The sequence below is a fragment of the Asterias rubens genome, chromosome 10 (genome assembly GCF_902459465.1).
Source record: "Asterias rubens chromosome 10, eAstRub1.3, whole genome shotgun sequence".
In the NCBI taxonomy this organism is placed as follows: domain Eukaryota; kingdom Metazoa; phylum Echinodermata; class Asteroidea; order Forcipulatida; family Asteriidae; genus Asterias; species Asterias rubens.
Window position 1 is genome coordinate 16,821,140 of NC_047071.1, and position 17,335 is coordinate 16,838,474.

Below are 17,335 nucleotides of genomic sequence, written 5' to 3' on the forward strand. Positions count from 1 at the left end.
AATCAAATTTGTTCAAACATGAAAAAAGACAAGGGTAAGTCCAGCATTTTAATCAAATTTTGGTCAAACATTGAAAAAAAGGACAAGGGTTAAGTCCAGCATTTTAATCAATTTTGGTCAAACATTGAAAAACGCACAAGGGGTACGTCCAGCATTTTAATCAATTTTGGTCAAAATTGAAAAATGCACAGGGTAAGTCCAGCATTTAATCAAATTTGGTTCAAACATTGAAAAAAGGACAAGGGTAAGTCCAGCATTTTAATCAAATTTTGGTCAAACATTGAAAAAAAGGCACAAGGGGTAAGTCCAGCTTTTAATCAAATTTTGGTAAAAATTGAAAAATGCACAAGGGGGAAGTCCAGCATTTTAATCAAATCTTGGTCAAAAATTGAAAAGCCACAAGGGGTAAGTTCAGCATTTAATCAAATTTTGGTCAAACATTGAAAAACGCACAAGGGGTAAGTTCAGCATTTTATCAATTTTGGTCAAACATTGAAAACGCCAGGGGGAAGTCCAGCATTTTAATCAATTTTGGTCAAACATTGAAAAACGCACAGGGGTAAGTCCAGCATTTTAATCAATTTTGGTCAAAAATTTAAAAACGCTCAAGGGGTAAGGTCCAGCATTTTAATCAATTTTGATTCAAACATGAAAAAAGGACAAGGGGTAAGTCCAGCATTTTAATCAAATTTGGTCAAAAATTGAAAAACGCACAAGGGGTAAGTCCAGCATTTTATCAAATTTTGTTCAAAACATTGAAAAAAAGCACAGGGGTAAGTCCAGCATTTGAATCAAATTTGGTCAAACAATTGAAAAAAAGGACAAGGGGTAAGTCCAGCATTTTAATGAAATTTTGGTCAAAGATTGAAAAACGCACCAAGGGGGCAAGTCCAGTATTTTAATCAAATTTTGGTCAAAAATTGAAAAAACGCACAAGGGGTAAGTCCAGCATTTTAATCAAATTTTGGTCAAAAATTGAAAAACGCCCAAGGGGTAAGTCCAGCATTTCATATCAAATTTTGTTCAAAACTTGAAAAAAGACAAGGGGTAAGTCCAGCATTTTAATCAAATTTTGGTCAAACATTGAAAAAGGACAAGGGTTAAGTCCAGCATTTTAATCAAATTTTGGTCAAACATTGAAAAACGCACAAGGGGTAAGTCCAGCATTTAATCAAATTTTGGCCAAAAATTGAAAAATGCACAAGGGGTAAGTCCAGCATTTTAATCAAATTTTGTTCAAACATTGAAAAAAGGACAAGGGGTAAGTCCAGCATTTTAATCAATTTTGGTCAAAAATTGAAAAACGCACACGGGGTAAGTCCAGCATTTTTATCAAATTTTGTTCAAACATTGAAAAAAGGACAAGGGGTAAGTCCAGCATTTTAATCAAATTTTGGTCAAACATTGAAAAAAGGACAAGGGGCAAGTCCAGCATTTTAATCAAATTTTGGTCAAACATTGAAAAACGCACAAGGGTTAAGTCCAGCATTTTAATCAATTTTGGTAAAAAATTGAAAAACGCACAAGGGGTAAGTCCAGCATTTTGATCAAATTTTGGTCAAAAATTGAAAAAACGCACAAGGGGTAAGTTCAGCATTTTAATCAAATTTTGGTCAAACATTGAAAAACGCACAAGGGGTAAGTTCAGCATTTTAATCAAATTTTGGTCAAACATTGAAAAACGCACAAGGGGTAAGTCCAGCATTTTAATCAAATTTTGGTCAAAAATTTAAAAAAGGACAAGGGGTTATTACAGCATTTTAATTAAATTTTTGTCAAACATTGAAAAAAGGACAAGGGGTAAGTCCAGCATTTTAATCAAATTTTGGTCAAACATTGAAAAAAGGACAAGGGGCAAGTCCAGCATTTTAATCAAATTTTGGTAAAAAATTGAAAAACGCACAAGGGGTAAGTCCAGCATTTTAATCAAATTTTGGTCAAAAATTGAAAAAACGCACAAGGGGTAAGTCCAGCATTTTAATCAAATTTTGGTCAAAAATTGAAAAAACGCACAAGGGGTAAGTTCAGCATTTTAATCAAATTTTGGTCAAACATTGAAAAACGCACAAGGGGTAAGTTCAGCATTTTAATCAAATTTTGGTCAAACATTGAAAAACGCACAAGGGGTAAGTCCAGCATTTTAATCAAATTTTGGTCAAAAATTTAAAAAAGGACAAGGGGTTATTACAGCATTTTAATTAAATTTTTGTCAAAAATTATAAAAAGCACAAGGGGGTAACGTCCAGCATTTTAATCATTTTTTTGTCAAAAATTTAAAAAAAAGGACAAGGGGTTAGTCAAGTGTTTTAATCAGATTTTGGTCAAAAATTGAAAAAAGCACAAGGGGTAAGTCCAGCATTTTAATAACAAAATTGTCAAAAATTGAAAAACGCACTTATTTCACGAATCAAAAGTATTCACACGTTGTTGATTTGTGGGACTTTCAAAATTCACGCTTTAAATTTGTGGGACTTTCAAAATTCACGCTTTAAATTTGTTGGGGGTCTTAGTTTAGGAAATCATTCCACTCACCCACACAAAAGAATTCTCTCACTATCAACTGCAAGAATCAGTGTATTTAATAAATATGAATCTTAAAGGCAAATAACCACATCCATGGTGTCTTCCTGTCAGCTCCAAAGAACATAAATAACAACAGTTTGTATAGAAAATTATCCCTTGACATAAGGATATCCTATGCCCCTTTAAGAATACTATGTGTCTTGTCCTTAAGAATACCTCAATAATGTTCTGAAGATTTTGTTAATCTTTGTGTTTTTACAATAAAGTCCTGTACAATTCTCTCTTAAGAACATTGCAATACTTAAGTACATACCAGTCCATGCTTCTGAATTATTTACACTGTACAAACGTTACTTATAGGTGATCAGAGTTTCTCCTCAAATAGAATTGTTCTCATTGCAAACATTTCAAAAGACTTTCTTAAAACCAGGATCCACTTTTATAAAGCTGCAAAGCAGAGAGTATGGCTCATTAAAACAGATTTGCCGTATAAAGCAAAATTATACAGGGTACCTGACATGCTGGTAACCTTTGCTGAGCGGAAGTTCTTTCTGCTTAGCAGTTTCATAAAAATGAACCCATCTGGTAAACAACAAGACAAGCCAAAGGTGTTCTCTTTCAACTTTATATAACAATGTGTTTAAAAAAATAAAATGTGGAGCTACTCTCTTGAGAAACTCCACTTATGAGAGTTGTTAGCTATGAATAGTTCAAATGGCAATGAACTCACAATAACAGCCGGGCTCAATTTCTTAGAGCCACCTAAGCAGAATAAGCAGGAAACCAGTGTGTATACAATATATGGTATTTTGACTGGTAACCTTATTCTGGTAAGCAACGTTATTGTGCTTGAAAGCTCCATGAATGTCTATGAAATTCAGCCCTGAACTTATCACGCACCAAATAAATAAATTAAGTAATACAAAAATCCCTCTTAAATCGTAACATTATACCAAGGGCCATGTCTAGGTGTGTGCAACAATGCCTATGTGATTCAGTTTTGCCATACAATGAACTTTATATTTTGCAAGAGGCACCGATTAAAGAGAGTGGACACTATTGGTAATTGTCAAAGACCAGTCTTCTCACTTGGTGTATCTCAACATATGCATAAAATAACAAACCTGTGAATATTTGAGCTCAATCGGTCGTTGAAGTTGTGAGATGATAATGAAAGAAAAAAACACCAGTGTCACACGAAGTTGTGTGCTCTCATTTTCAGTTGTGTGCTGTCTCGAAAACTACATCACTTCAGAGGGAGCTGTTTCTCACAATGTTTTATACTATCGACCTCTCCCCATACATGTAACTCTTACTCAAGTAAGGTTTTATGATAATAGTTATTTTGAGTAATTACTAATAGTGTCCACCGCCTTTAAAAGAGTTCCTACTGTTGCTCTTGCTGTATAATGGAGGTTCTGGTTTATCTATAAAATGCATTGTGACGTTCAGTGGATACAATTAATGAATAAGACAGTGACCAAACAACCTGTCTTAACATCACACCAGGCTTGGTTGGCGGCTACAGCTATGGCTACAACTATTGTTAGGGACAATAACACATGATGATGAGGTGATCCAGCCCTAGCCGTAGCCGTAGCCGTAGCCGCCAAATTTGACATGGTCATTGAAGCAGTGAAGAAGAGACAATGGCTCCGCTAACATTGAAATGTGTCATGCTATAGACCAATCCGACGAAACAAAATTGGTAGCGCCTTCTATTGAAAATTACCAACAGCTGTGTCTTTTTGTGCACAATCTAGGCATTGAAGACACCGCAACAAATGGCGCGCGATGCCCAACACTTGCGGGCCCGGTGCGCATCGGATTGGTCTATACATATATGAAGCAGTTAACTCCAAAACATTGCCCAACTTTGTACAGAAGAATCAATGAAAATACAAAGACCAATAATGGCGCTGCTTACATGTACTACTGCGGAATTCAAGTTACATCTAAGCACATAATTCTATGGTAAGCAGCACCATGATAGGCCTAGGGCCCAATTTTAATAAAGCCTGTCAGCACAAAAACTTGCTAAGCAAAGAATAAAATCTTGCCAGAAATGGGTCACCAGCCAACATTCCATAAAAATTATACTGTTGTCACCGGTGCCGCACTCATTTTTTGCTACAAAGGAATTTGCTAAGCTGCATTTTCTGCTAAACAGCTTTATAAACTACATGTATAGGCCCCAGATGCTCCAGGCAAAATGTGATTATTGTTTACATGAATCTACAAGGTGTTAATCCGGCTCAGCTCATACTTTCTTTAGCAAAAAATGTAGCTAAACAAAAAATTTGCCAAAAATCAAGGCACTTTTATTATGAGGTTGAGTAAATGGCAAACAAGGTTTGTGGCTCGATGTGAAATTATTTCATTATTTTGACAAAAATACAAATGTAGCAGCTTGACCCGTTAAAACCTGTACTCGCTATACTTTTACAAATTTTGAGCAAACAAAAAAATGAAGTTGTACAAAAAATCTAAAATTCATCTGGACCTTGTTATCCAACATGAAAAACACATATAAAGAAGTAATTTTTGTACTTCGTCCAAAGAGGCAGGAAGTTTGATTACTTTGGAATTTGAGTGAGTGGGTGGGTGGTTGGTGGTGAAGAGAAAGGGTACCCTAAAATAAACTACATCTAGACCTTAAAAACACTGTATTACAATGATCAAAAGTGCAGTATTACCACACTTTACCATGGGTATAGCAAAAACACGTACCATAGAAATACCATCATAACCACAGTCAATTTACCACGGACTATGTAGCAAATACATTTTAGCCGCGTCAGTAAAAAAAAAATGAGGTGGGTGCTGGATACATGTTTAATACCTTCCTTGCTAGGCTATTTGTCTAAAGATATTTTTTTCTACTCCCAATTCACTGTAGAAATACAAGTTATAATACCCTGAGCTTCTCAATATGAAAGCGATGAACAAATACATACACACAGAATGAATATCTTGGAAGTTCATAAATAAATAAATGGGGATTATAAAGAGGCCATGAGGCATCTTGAGAAACCATTAAAGGATCCTGCTTACATTGGTCGGCACTCAGGATTTCCAAACCACCAGTTTCGACCACCACACATTTTCCAAATTTTTAAGTTACACTTGCCATTTCCTTTCAAAGGTTTTCAACGAAATGTAAAATTTGATATTTACCAGTAAAAAATGATATCCGAAGCAATTCATTTTAAGCACTTCTTTGATTTGAGTCTATTTATACGGTGTACCATGTAACTGATCTATCTCCCAATGGTGTCCAGGGAAAATGAAATCCAAAGCAGAACCCTGCCATTATTTGGGGTCCAAACATCTGGACTGACCAATCAAAACATCCAAGAAAAAAAACGACCACTGGCCCCTCTACAAACCACTACTTCTCTTCAGAGATGGTCACTCAGCAAAATGACTCTATTTTAAAAAATAAAATCCCAAAACAACGAGAGACTATTATAATCAAAAATATACACTGCAGAACTCAACATAAAAATATATATAACTTAAATAAAATGGAACTGGATTGCACAATTTTATTAAGTTAAAAAGATAAAAACTGAATATATGTATATAATCTATGGTGACCATTCTGTAAATAAGCCATTTGCGTGTTAGATTGGAATCAAATCTGGTACAACGCCTGTTTCAGCCCCAAATAAATTATCAATATTTGTAATTCCTCTGACTAAATCCAGTGTTGCTATGTGGCATGGTACGACTCAATCTTAAACAGCAAACTCACACACAATTTCCAATGTTATGTGTGGCACAGGCGATACCAGTCTTTGCTAATCTGGAGGTTGCTATATTTTGTGGATCGGGTTGGCTCAGCGGTCTTTTTGCTTTTCACCTCTTTGGACCCTGGTTCGAATCCCACTTCAGACTCGAGTCTTGCACTTGGATTGGGTATTCAGCCTTATCTAAATGCGTGGGTTTTCTCCCATTCGTGTTTTCCTCCAATATCTAAAGCTGAACATTTCTTCTTGTTTCCTATTCATCCTCTTAATAGCACTATTTGTAATGATTTTTTTCTTAAGTAATCAACAGTATCTAAAAAACTGGTATTTATTATAACACACCTCTTGCTCGTTCTGTATTCTGGTTGGCTGAAACACGGTCACGTGGGATGAACCATTTATAGTACCAGAACTAATATAGTAATGGAATAGTACCAGAGCGGGCAATAGTCTTTGAATATAGTGCCCGCGGTAACAGCGCCCTCTCTTGACTTGAACCGTGAACAACAACTTCTTATTTGACATTTAAGACCGAGCTGTGTTATAAAACACATATTGACTGGCATAATTCGGTAACTAGTGTACGTCTATTCCCCCTCGGGCCTGTGAGTGACCAGAAGAGGTGGCCTATTTCCTTCGGCCTTCGGCCTCGGGAAATAGGTCGCTCTTCTGGTCACTCAAAGTCCCTTGTAATAGAAGTAAGTGCAGGTGAATACACATATAACGATGCATGAATGCCAAGTCAACATGTGAATGTACACACATATTTTAAGTATTTCAGACAACATTTTGACGTGTATATATTCAATAAATAATTCAATCTGTTTCATGTGTAGCTTTTTAAAAACTCCTTTTCTGTACTACCCTTCGACTATTAAACAAAACAAAAATAAAAAATAAAAACCTTAAGATGGCAATTAAATCATAACTCAAACAAACAAATTTCAGAAAACAAACTCAGCCTCAGAAAAGCAACATTCAACCCAAGAAAACCAAGAGACAAACTAAGTTACAAACAAACCATCTCAAAAACAAACACAACTTCCTATAACTACAGTCAGTGTATAACAAAGCTCAATTGTTTGAAAATTCACCAATCCAACATAGAATACGATTTGTAGCAAACCATGCTCAGAAAACTTTTTAAACTGTCACATCATAAAAAAATAAAAAATTATATATAAATTTGATTCGCTGTTCAACTGTATACACGTGGCAGGTTTGTGGTAGATTCATTTTTGAAATAATGAAAAATTATGCATGCTTATGCTTGTTAGGTTTTTACAAAAAAATTCACAAAATTTTGGAAATTTACAATAAAGTACAGATTGGAAAAAAAAGGTTGATCATTTGTTAAAGGAAAAAATTCATGCTAGAAACAAACAACCAGTTTTCATCTTTGTGCCAGATTTAAAAATGGAAGACTTTTTTGAATAAAAACAATTAATTATAACTGTAAAATCAGACACTGTAAATAGTTCTCTTCACATTCAGAAAATTCTTGTGTTTTGATCTTTTGTTTTCCGTCAACAGGAAATTGCGTGGGCATTTGAAGGAAGCCCTACATTTCTCTGACAAAATTCTTGATAGATGTGGCTAAGTAAAGCTTTAGGACCAACAAAGTGTTATTTGCGCTTAGAGGCTTTTGCATTAGGCGCTTTACAAATGTCTTATTATTATTATTATTATTTGTCATCAAAATTAAGAGTAAACTCGCAATTGTTGCAAAGGAGATTACAAATCCATCAGACCAAATTAAAATTCTTAGCCTTTGACATCCAACAATTTCATGTCGGGAAACATTTGTGTTTTAGTTAAATGCGTCGGATAACTTAAATACCACCGCCCATCAAAAAAACACTAAATAAATCAATAAAAAGAAAATCAACACAACAGGAAAATTAACACACAACAACGAGTACAATCTAGCAAACCAAGAACACAAGCAAACAAAAAACATCTTCCTCTTATAAATTATAAAAATCCATAAATAAAACATTTTTCAATCATTCGTAGTCATTTTGCATTGATACGACTGTTTTGTTCCGACGTCCCATTTCAAATCAACTCTGCTAGAAAAATAACCAAGTGCATTTTGGACTATGCATGGACTACAAACTATCACCATCTCTTGTGTATTCAAAGTGAGACAACCCGTGAAACTGAAGGTGTTTAAAAAAACACCAAACACAAGGTGACCATTAACTTACATCCTAGGCCTATCTGCCTTCAAGTTACCTCAATCCTCCAAAATCCTGTGTCACTCCATCTCAAATTGTTTGGACTTAGATAGAATTGGTATGCCTAGCCCAATGATAAGCACTTTGTTATTTGAGCCTCCATTCTTCAATCCTCCACTATCCTCCACTCTTATGCCAATTCAAATCAACAAAGTTTGGACTTGGGATAAGATTAGTTTGCCTAACCCAGTAATAAGTAATTGTTATATGCCTACAATCCTCAACTATCCAGCCTCTACTCCGATCTATGGTCACTGTGGCGTGTCATGGCCGAGCGGTTAAGAACACCGGATTCAAGCTCTGGTGTTTGATCAGTAGAGTGTGGGTTCGAATCCCGATTGTGACACTTGCTACGTAAAATTGGGGAGGTAGTGCTTTCTGCTCTATCGGCCAGGCTTCGAATTGATGATACCCAAGCCTACATCCGTATGGACTGTAAAAGGGGTAACCCTGTTTCAGCCCTAGGAGTAGGTGGCAACAGCCTCCGGAAAAAAACAAAAAAGTGTAGCCCACACCTTGAAGTGGCCTTCAGGCCTTGTGTGTCTGGTGAATTGCATTAACTTGGTGAAGATTGCTAAGCCTGACCCAGTGATAAGCAAATTTTATTTGGGCCAACAGCGATCAATCCTTCTGCATCCTTCATTTTTGAATGAGGTTATGGAAGGATTTTGGAGGGTTAGGGTCCAAGGGGAAGAAACCAACAGTCTCTTAGTGATAAGTGAAATATACAAAAAAGATACAACCCTAGAATTGCATTGTATGTTTAATACATGTAAAATCTTAATGGCAAAGCACCTAGAGATAGTCTAGTCAAAAAAATTACTGTTAACACATTTTTGGTCTTACAATCTAGAAACTGTCCCAAAACAGTTGCCACTTTGCATTGTTCTCACCAGTAATCTGAATACAGAACGCTATGGGAAAACACTGGTATTAGGGCACAACAAAATATTTCATTGGCTATATGAACTATACATTTCATATCTAATGACATCGTCACTTTAGCTTGATGAAGTGATATTACGGCCATGTCACACGAGGTAACTTACATTCAACAAGTTTCAGGCAATCTCATGGAAGAAAAAGCATTCACATATTAATGTTCACATATTTTTCTTTGTGATCATATCAAAGTGTTCCTTTTGCATGCAGCGCAGTTGGTTGCCTCCAAGTTGCCTGTAAAAGTTGCCTCCTGTGACAAGGCCTTCAGGCTAACACGAGGTGTGTTCAAGTTAAAAAATGAAGTGCGTATGCATCTTAGTGGCAAATGTGTAGACCCCTCATCTTGAAGCGACCGTACTCGACGAGTTGTTTGGGGTGCTGTTGATCCGCAGATGGCCCTCTTCCATAGCCTGTGGGTCTGGAAGAAACTTATACAATGGCATGCTGTTCAGGATGACTCTGGCTGCGTCTTCCCGTCCGAGATCTTTGAGTTTCTTGATCAGGGTGCCGATGGTGCTCCCGGGGTCACTGCCCCACTCTTGCAAAGTTCTCTCCGTTGGGCTGTCCGACTCCTCGGGACCGCATCGATTATTCAACGGATCCAAGACAGGTACCCGATCCATCATGCCGAGGGAGAGCGCCATCAGGCACCAGTCTTTACCCATGGGGTCAGGGGGGTCAAGGAGCATGCTCAGTTGCCGCCGGGTCAGCTCGGGGAGGTCCACAATGTGCAGGTCGATGCCGGGGATGGTGTTGGCCTCGATGGAGTCGCTGCCGAAGCAGAAGAGATCGGTGAAGGACTCCATCTCTTCCGTGATCTCATTCTGGACGGTTCGCTCCTTGCTGATCTGCGCCTGGAAGATGTGCTTAGGCTCGTAGGTCATGAGGAAGCGATCGTGGTTGCGGAGTTGGGTTGGGCTCAACATGTCCTGGTTGAGCAGCAAACCCGGATAGGATTCCTCAACGACATTCTTTACTAAGTGGACCAGATCCTCCATAAAGACAAAGCAGCCCTGCCGTGTATCACTGATCCCTCGGACCCTTACCTCGATCCCCTGTCCCTCGTTAGTCAGTACAAGTAAGGCTTCCATGCTTCCGCTCACACACTTAGCTCCGTCCTTCCACAAGACTAAATCTGTGTCCAGATCCTCCACATCTTGCTGGAAGTTCCTCCGTAATGATAGCTGAATTCGAGCAAACAGTCCGATCGGCAAGACACTCGTGCATTCGGCGATCTGTAGACGTACTCCTCCATAAACGTTCAAATTCCCATTCTCATCTTCTTTCTCCCATATCCCAAGCGGCGTATTACTCTTGATCAACGAGGGGAACTCGCACACCGTTCCCTGCGTGCAGATGTCCATCGCCTCAAGCAACTGGACGATATCGACACAGTCTGTTTCCGGGAAGACGGATTGGATGTAATGGACGCTATATTGGCCGTAGGGCTGGTCTGTGGTATCAGGTGATAGGAGTTGACCAATGATGTTTGAGCAGAGCCATCGAGGCTCGATCAAGATGATCTCTTGAAGGAGCTCACTCATGAAGCACTGAACCTGGTCAAACAAAAGCAAAACACTCCAGTAGGATTTGATGCAACATTTAAAAGGTGTAACAAAATGCAATCTTAGAAAAACTTGGGTTCTGCAAAGGATCAGCAGTGTCAAAATCCAAACTTAGAAAAAAAATTGTTCTCAGATTGCAGACCAATAATAAAAGCTGACTGTAGTAATACCAGTAAGAGTTCAGCCTATTTGAAATGTGAAGCAGGGGACTAATACCCCTGTTTCGAGCTTGAGGACATGGTTTTTATGCAACAAAAATATCTATATTATACTATCCATGAAGCAAAAATTTGCAAAGATTTTAATGCGCCCAAAGAAAGCATGTGATGCATGGACTAAATGAATCCTGATCATGACACATGTGTGCTTGAGCAAAAAGCTTTGCTTGTCTTCACCCAGGGGTATAAATGGAAGATGAATTTGTTGGTGTTGGATTATGTTAGAGTGACGAAGGATCTTTGGAAATCCCTCAAGAGGGTTTTGTTTTAACTGATCATGCTTTATACCACAATAACAGTTTAGGGTGTTAGAGTCACTGACAGTGTTGGATTTTGTTAGAGTAAAGATGGATCCTAAATCACCAATAGGAGACAGGGTTATGGTTATTCAAAGGCAGTGAACACTATTGGTAATTACTCGAAATAATTATTAGCATAACACCTTACTTGGTAACGAGTAATGGGGAGCTGTTGATAGTATAAAACATTGTGAGAAACGGCTCCCTCTGAAGTGACGTAGTTTTCAAGAAAGAAGTAATTTCCCACAAAGTTTGATTTCGAGACCTCAGAATTAGATTTTGGGGTCTCGAAATCAAGCATCTGAAAGCACACAACTTGTTGTGACAGGGGTGTTTTTTTATTTCGACGACCAATTGAGTTCTCATTTTCACAGGTTTGTTATTTTGTGCATGTGTTGAGATACACCAAGTGAGTAGACTGGTCACTTACCAATAGTGTCCAGTGTCTTTAACCTCTATACAAAAATGTTGTTCAATTGTCTTGAGCTTACCTCTCCCATGTAGTGAAGTTGTCTGACTACATCCTTAAGGTGGGGCTCACTAGCCAGCGGATTGATCTGGGTGTGAACCATATCCTCAAACTGCTGCCACGTCAGCACCGGGAAGGATTGGCACTTCTCATTCTTACGCCATGTTGGCAAGATGGAAAGGACTGCCTCGCAGAGGACTGTAAGCGGGGGCTCTTGCTGTAGATGATGTTAAAAAAAATATAAAAAAATTAAGGCATACTCCTTTTAAAGGAACATTAGTTAATTGGTTTTTGCTAACCAAACAGTTGCTGGTAGTGTAAGCACTTAATGAAATCCACCATATACATAGACTGACAAACCTGTAAAAGTTTGAGATCGATTGGCCATCTGGGTCACGAGAGAATAGTGAAAAACCCATTACAAATTTTGCATTGCATCGATGCTAAAATAAAAGTGAAAGATAAGTTAGATTATTTTTTTCTCATAGAATATGACATTTCAGACAGAAATATTTCAAGGGATGTTTTCTACTATCATGATCATTAGACCGTGTAAGTTTGATGTAAATCTGTGATCTTAACCATTTTTGTTCCTTTTCAATTCTGTAGCGTTCCTTTAACTTTTTCAGTGCTTGCTTGTTTTTTCGTATTCTGAACCCAGCTTTTTTTTTCTTTGCAGGAAAATACTGAGTGTTGGAGCGCCATGAGGGACGGATATGAGCACTAGAAAAGAAGCCATAATTATTAATTAGTATCAATCATGGCGTACCTTGACCACTGCATTCCTGAGGTTAGACAGATGGGTTCGTAGAAGCTTCATATCTCTGGACTGGGAGTTATTAGCATCCACAACAAACAGCATCTCACAGATATCAAAGAGCCGCCCGAAGCTCTTCTTAATCTGATACAGGACGATGTTTCCCTCTCCGCTGATCAGCTCACCGGAGGGTAGCTTGGGGCAGGTACGGTAGTCTGCGTGGGTCGCTACGAGGGCAATTTTCATCTGCTGGCTGTACTTGCCACAGTGACCTGACAACAGGATGGGTTGAGGTTAAAAAGAAAAGTAATAAACATGTGTTGTGTAATGCACGTAATAACCCAGTGCACTTATCTTAAAGAGAAGGGGTTCGCCCTGGAGTTCCTGGTCTGATTGGCCACATCACCTTGTAATTCATAGCACGGTGTTTTAAAGGAATAGACCTTATCATGCTGTCTCCATCTTGGTCATGTTCCTCGTATCAAATAACAATAATGAATGCTCATAATCATCTTGCAATTAGGAACCAGACTTGTTTGTTCTTCCAGCCTCGGTTTGGTACCAATGGGCAAAATTCAAGATGGCTGCACCTTGATAAAGGTCTATGGTCTCATACTTCAAAACAAAGCTCCACATCCCTTCTAGGAAAAAATACTGTGTGCTTCGATACGCCCCTAGGGGTGTGATAAAGCGCTTTACAATTCCTTTTATCACCATAAAGGATAAAAGGCCTACGAATGACTGTGACGAAGTGAGAGCAGACTGTGGCAGTATTCCAACAATTGTGTCTTGTTTATTTTATTGGAGTCTGAGTATAAGAACTCAGTATTATTGTAATTATTAACATACCGATGGGTTCGGACACCGGCAGTCTAGACTTGAGGTAGTTCATCCAGTAAGTGACTTGTGCCAGCTGATCCTCAAAGGTGTCATCGAGTCTGAAGACGATGAGGTTAATGGCACCGTCATCGTCCATGAAGTGACAGTAACTGGTGTGATACGACTCGGCACCGGGGAACTCCATTACTGTGTAATCACCGGCACCTTGTAAAAAGGGAAAATAAAAGTGAGATAAAGTCGGGTGAAAATGTGGTGTTTGTTTGATCAAACTGGACTCAGAATGCATTGAGTAGACTGTGGTAATCACAGCAGAATGCTGCTATACCAAACACCGAAGTAACAAACATTTGGATAAACTGAACAAGACCTTTGGCTCTCTTTTTCTTTTAGCACAAAACATACCCAACATCTGGCCAACAGTGAAGTCCAATCAGTAGAATGTCTGTTAATGACATCATGATGTCTATCCCTCATTAAGTTTGTGAGATCAGATCTGGGCCCTAATTCATGGCTCTGCTTACCGCCGAGTTATGTGCTTGCGATCACCATTCTCCGCTTACTGTGCAAGCACAGAATTTCTGCGCTAGCTGTGTAAGGGAAGAATGTCTAGCAAGCGCACAAACAAAAATTTCCTGCTTACCTGTGAAATAGGCTTGACGTAAGCAGAGAATTCCATGCTTCCCTAAGAGCCGATTCTTTGCTTACGCTAAACAGATCCATTAATTTGGGCCCTGGTCTGTAAAACTAAGATCCTTTCCTTATCCTACAAACCTACCTGGTATATTAATCTGAGACACGTCAATTCCTCTGGTGCCGTTATAATCCTGATCAGCGCTACTCGTCGACAGCGACCTCCCCATCAGGTTCTCTTTGCTCGCCATGTACTTCTTCGTCGCCGACCGACCGATCAGGCTCAGGTTAGACTTGGAACGGCGGAACAGCCCTCGTAAGTAGCCGCATTTCAACGAGTCAATGAGCGAGCTCTTTCCCACCCCCTGGTGGCCGAAGATCTTCAGTCGGATTCTTGACAGGGGGCCAGAGCTTGAGCTGAGCTGGTGGACGTAAACCTCTCTCATCTTCTCCTGTAGATGGACAAATTGTTGAAAAAGACCCTTTAAATTAAATTAACAGAACTCATAATTTGGTAATGATAACTGACCAATGAGGCAAAGAGATCAGAAAAAGTCTCCTTCTGTGTATTCTTTGGATTAATCTTAAGGTTTACATAATACAGTGCAGTCCTAAGTCTTAAGATTAATCCTAAGTTAGGAAGAGTTTGGTGAAATCGACGGCTGAAGAACTTACCCCTTGTAACTGTTTAAAGATGAGCACCACATCTTCATGGCCCTCTAATGTGGCTATTTGTACTGCCGTTAGACCATCCTGTTATAAAATATGAAGGAATATACTATTAACTTGGGATAATTAAACAAACCTGTAGTCTCTGACAGATATCGTACAGCCTTACCAATGAAATGTTTTCTGAAAGATATTAATTTTGCATCAAGGATAATGAATATTAGGAGAAGGTTTGCAATCATTTACAAAGTATCATAAACATGACAGCTCTTATTAATTAAGTTTGTATTGTATCAATCTGATTATAGGGGTACAGTACCTTATTTCTGTGGTCCAGTTTGCATCCAGCAAGGCACAGGTACCTGACTATTTCTATGTGGCCATGTTTAGCAGCTAACTGAAGGGCAGTTGATTCACACTAGAATACACAAAACAGTCATTCAATTAGTCACTGATTTATTTATTACAGTACTACCAATGCCCAATAACTACCCATAGAGTAGCAAACAAAATAAAAACCCGTGTACCTACCTTATTTAATGTGTCCACATTACAACCAGCGCAATGCAGTAATTCTAAGATATGAAGAGAACCATCCTTTGCTGCCACATGAAGTGACGTCTCACCAAACTGCACAAATCAAAACAAAAGAGGGCTTTATTGAAGCTATCGTAATGAATATTTACATGAAAATACAAAATTTTTAAAGTTTTACAAACATTTAAAAACAAAATATTTTATAATTTTTGCCACATAGAAATATTTTAGTGTAAGAAGAAAACCAAATAGTTTTAATTGATGTTAAATTTGCAATTGGGATGAAGAATATTGCTTTTTATTTTTATCAAGTAAAACTGTTGCTTATTGATTTTAATTATTTGTATGATTATTTGCCTTTTTCATTTAATGTCCTTTTGATCATTACAAATAATGTGAAATTGCAGAGTGATCAAGAGAAGTCTCAGGATAATTGTTAGGCAAAAAGGAACATTCACTTTCTAAGAAGAACATATTTTGTGTGGATAAAAAAAAAATGTTAATACACATTTTTCATTTAGCACCCTTTCAATCATTACGGATATGAAACTGTCTTTAAGGACCTCAAAGCACTAAGCCTACGACACCAAGTTAGGCAGTTTACCTTGTCTTGCATGTTGACGTTGCAATCATTTTCACATAGATACCTAACGATGTTATAGTGGTGTCTCCTAACAGCGTGGTGTAGCGCTGAAAGACCTTGTTTGTCGCTGTTATTAAGGAAGGCTCTGGATTTGACTAAAATTGAGACGATTTCTAAGTGGCCCCTGGCTGAGGCACAGATCAGAGGCGTCTCACCATCCTGTTATAGAAAAAAAATAGAGAAAATAGAATTAGCTGTTGCAAACTGCCTACCATATATTTTGTTTCATATTTAAAAGCATTTTTCCTTTAGTGCCCTTTTGATCATTAGGGACATGAAACTGCAATTAAGGACCTTAAATCACTTAGCCAACGAGAATAAAGAGTTCAGCCTGAGAAAGACTCTGCAAAGGTCGAAATATCGGGCCATTAACTACTTTTTGAATTTATTCCATAGGTCCTTTTGGTTGGTAAGCAGTTTGCAACAGCTAATTATATTCTCTCAGAAGTGAGTTGTGGTGTGTCTGGGCTGAGCAGTTAAGCTATGGGCCATGTGTATTGTGTAAAAATGCACATCAAAGAACTCAGTTACACCTAAAATGATTTATTTACATGGATTTTTTCTTTTCTCTTTATAGATTTGGTCACTTAAATTTAATTTGCATTCTACTTGGATATTCTTTTACAGTATTTAAGTGTTTAGGAATTTTCATATTTTGTCAATAACTTAGTCGTTTTCAGCCAAGTTGGAGAAAAGCACAATTAAATATCAAAAGCTCTGCAGAGCTTGTCAAACTGCTGAATAGGCTTTGAAAAGTAGCTGGATAGATGTAGATGTAGATGTAGAGGTTTAGAACAAAATTACAGAAAAAACACCAGCTTCTCTACCCACCTTGTTTCTGAGGTCCAAGTTAGCAGATGTGTTACACAGCGTCTGTACAATATTCATGTAACCGTGCCATGCCGAGATGTGTATAGGTGTCTCCCCATCTTCATCTTGAATATCAACGTTAATACCCAGACTGCATAGGTACTGAGCTGCCTCTACCTGCCCATAACGAGAGGCAACGTGCAATGGAGTCTCTCTCGTCTGCAAGACATATGAGGTAGAGAAAGTTATCTAGACATGTATCCAGAAGGCTTAATATGTCTGGAACAATTACTTGCTTAGTCACAATGAACCGCTTACATTTCAATTAATAATAATAATAATAATAAATAATATTTATAGAGCGCCTTTTGCAGAAGTTACAAAGCGCTGGTACAAGACTATAGAGACAGTTCCATTCATATTGATAAGCTGTCTTGCCTT

General features: G+C 38.1%; 1 protein-coding gene across 3 annotated transcripts in view; it reads right to left on the bottom strand.

The window, feature by feature from the left end:
• Window positions 1–8,995: 8,995 nt before the first annotated feature.
• LOC117295939 (death-associated protein kinase 1-like) overlaps window positions 8,996–17,335 on the bottom strand; it is a 36,123-nt gene continuing 27,783 nt past the window's right edge. For all 3 annotated transcript variants that reach the window (XM_033778744.1, XM_033778742.1, XM_033778743.1), the window contains exons 5-14: window positions 16,916–17,113; window positions 16,046–16,243; window positions 15,436–15,534; window positions 15,224–15,322; window positions 14,911–14,988; window positions 14,381–14,687; window positions 13,615–13,809; window positions 12,778–13,037; window positions 12,031–12,225; window positions 8,996–11,013 (exon numbers count right to left, since the gene is read on the bottom strand). In XM_033778744.1, the coding sequence (XP_033634635.1) occupies window positions 9,796–11,013; window positions 12,031–12,225; window positions 12,778–13,037; window positions 13,615–13,809; window positions 14,381–14,687; window positions 14,911–14,988; window positions 15,224–15,322; window positions 15,436–15,534; window positions 16,046–16,243; window positions 16,916–17,113 (2,847 nt within the window). In that variant the 3' untranslated portion in view covers window positions 8,996–9,795. The remainder of the gene's footprint in view (window positions 11,014–12,030; window positions 12,226–12,777; window positions 13,038–13,614; window positions 13,810–14,380; window positions 14,688–14,910; window positions 14,989–15,223; window positions 15,323–15,435; window positions 15,535–16,045; window positions 16,244–16,915; window positions 17,114–17,335) is intronic.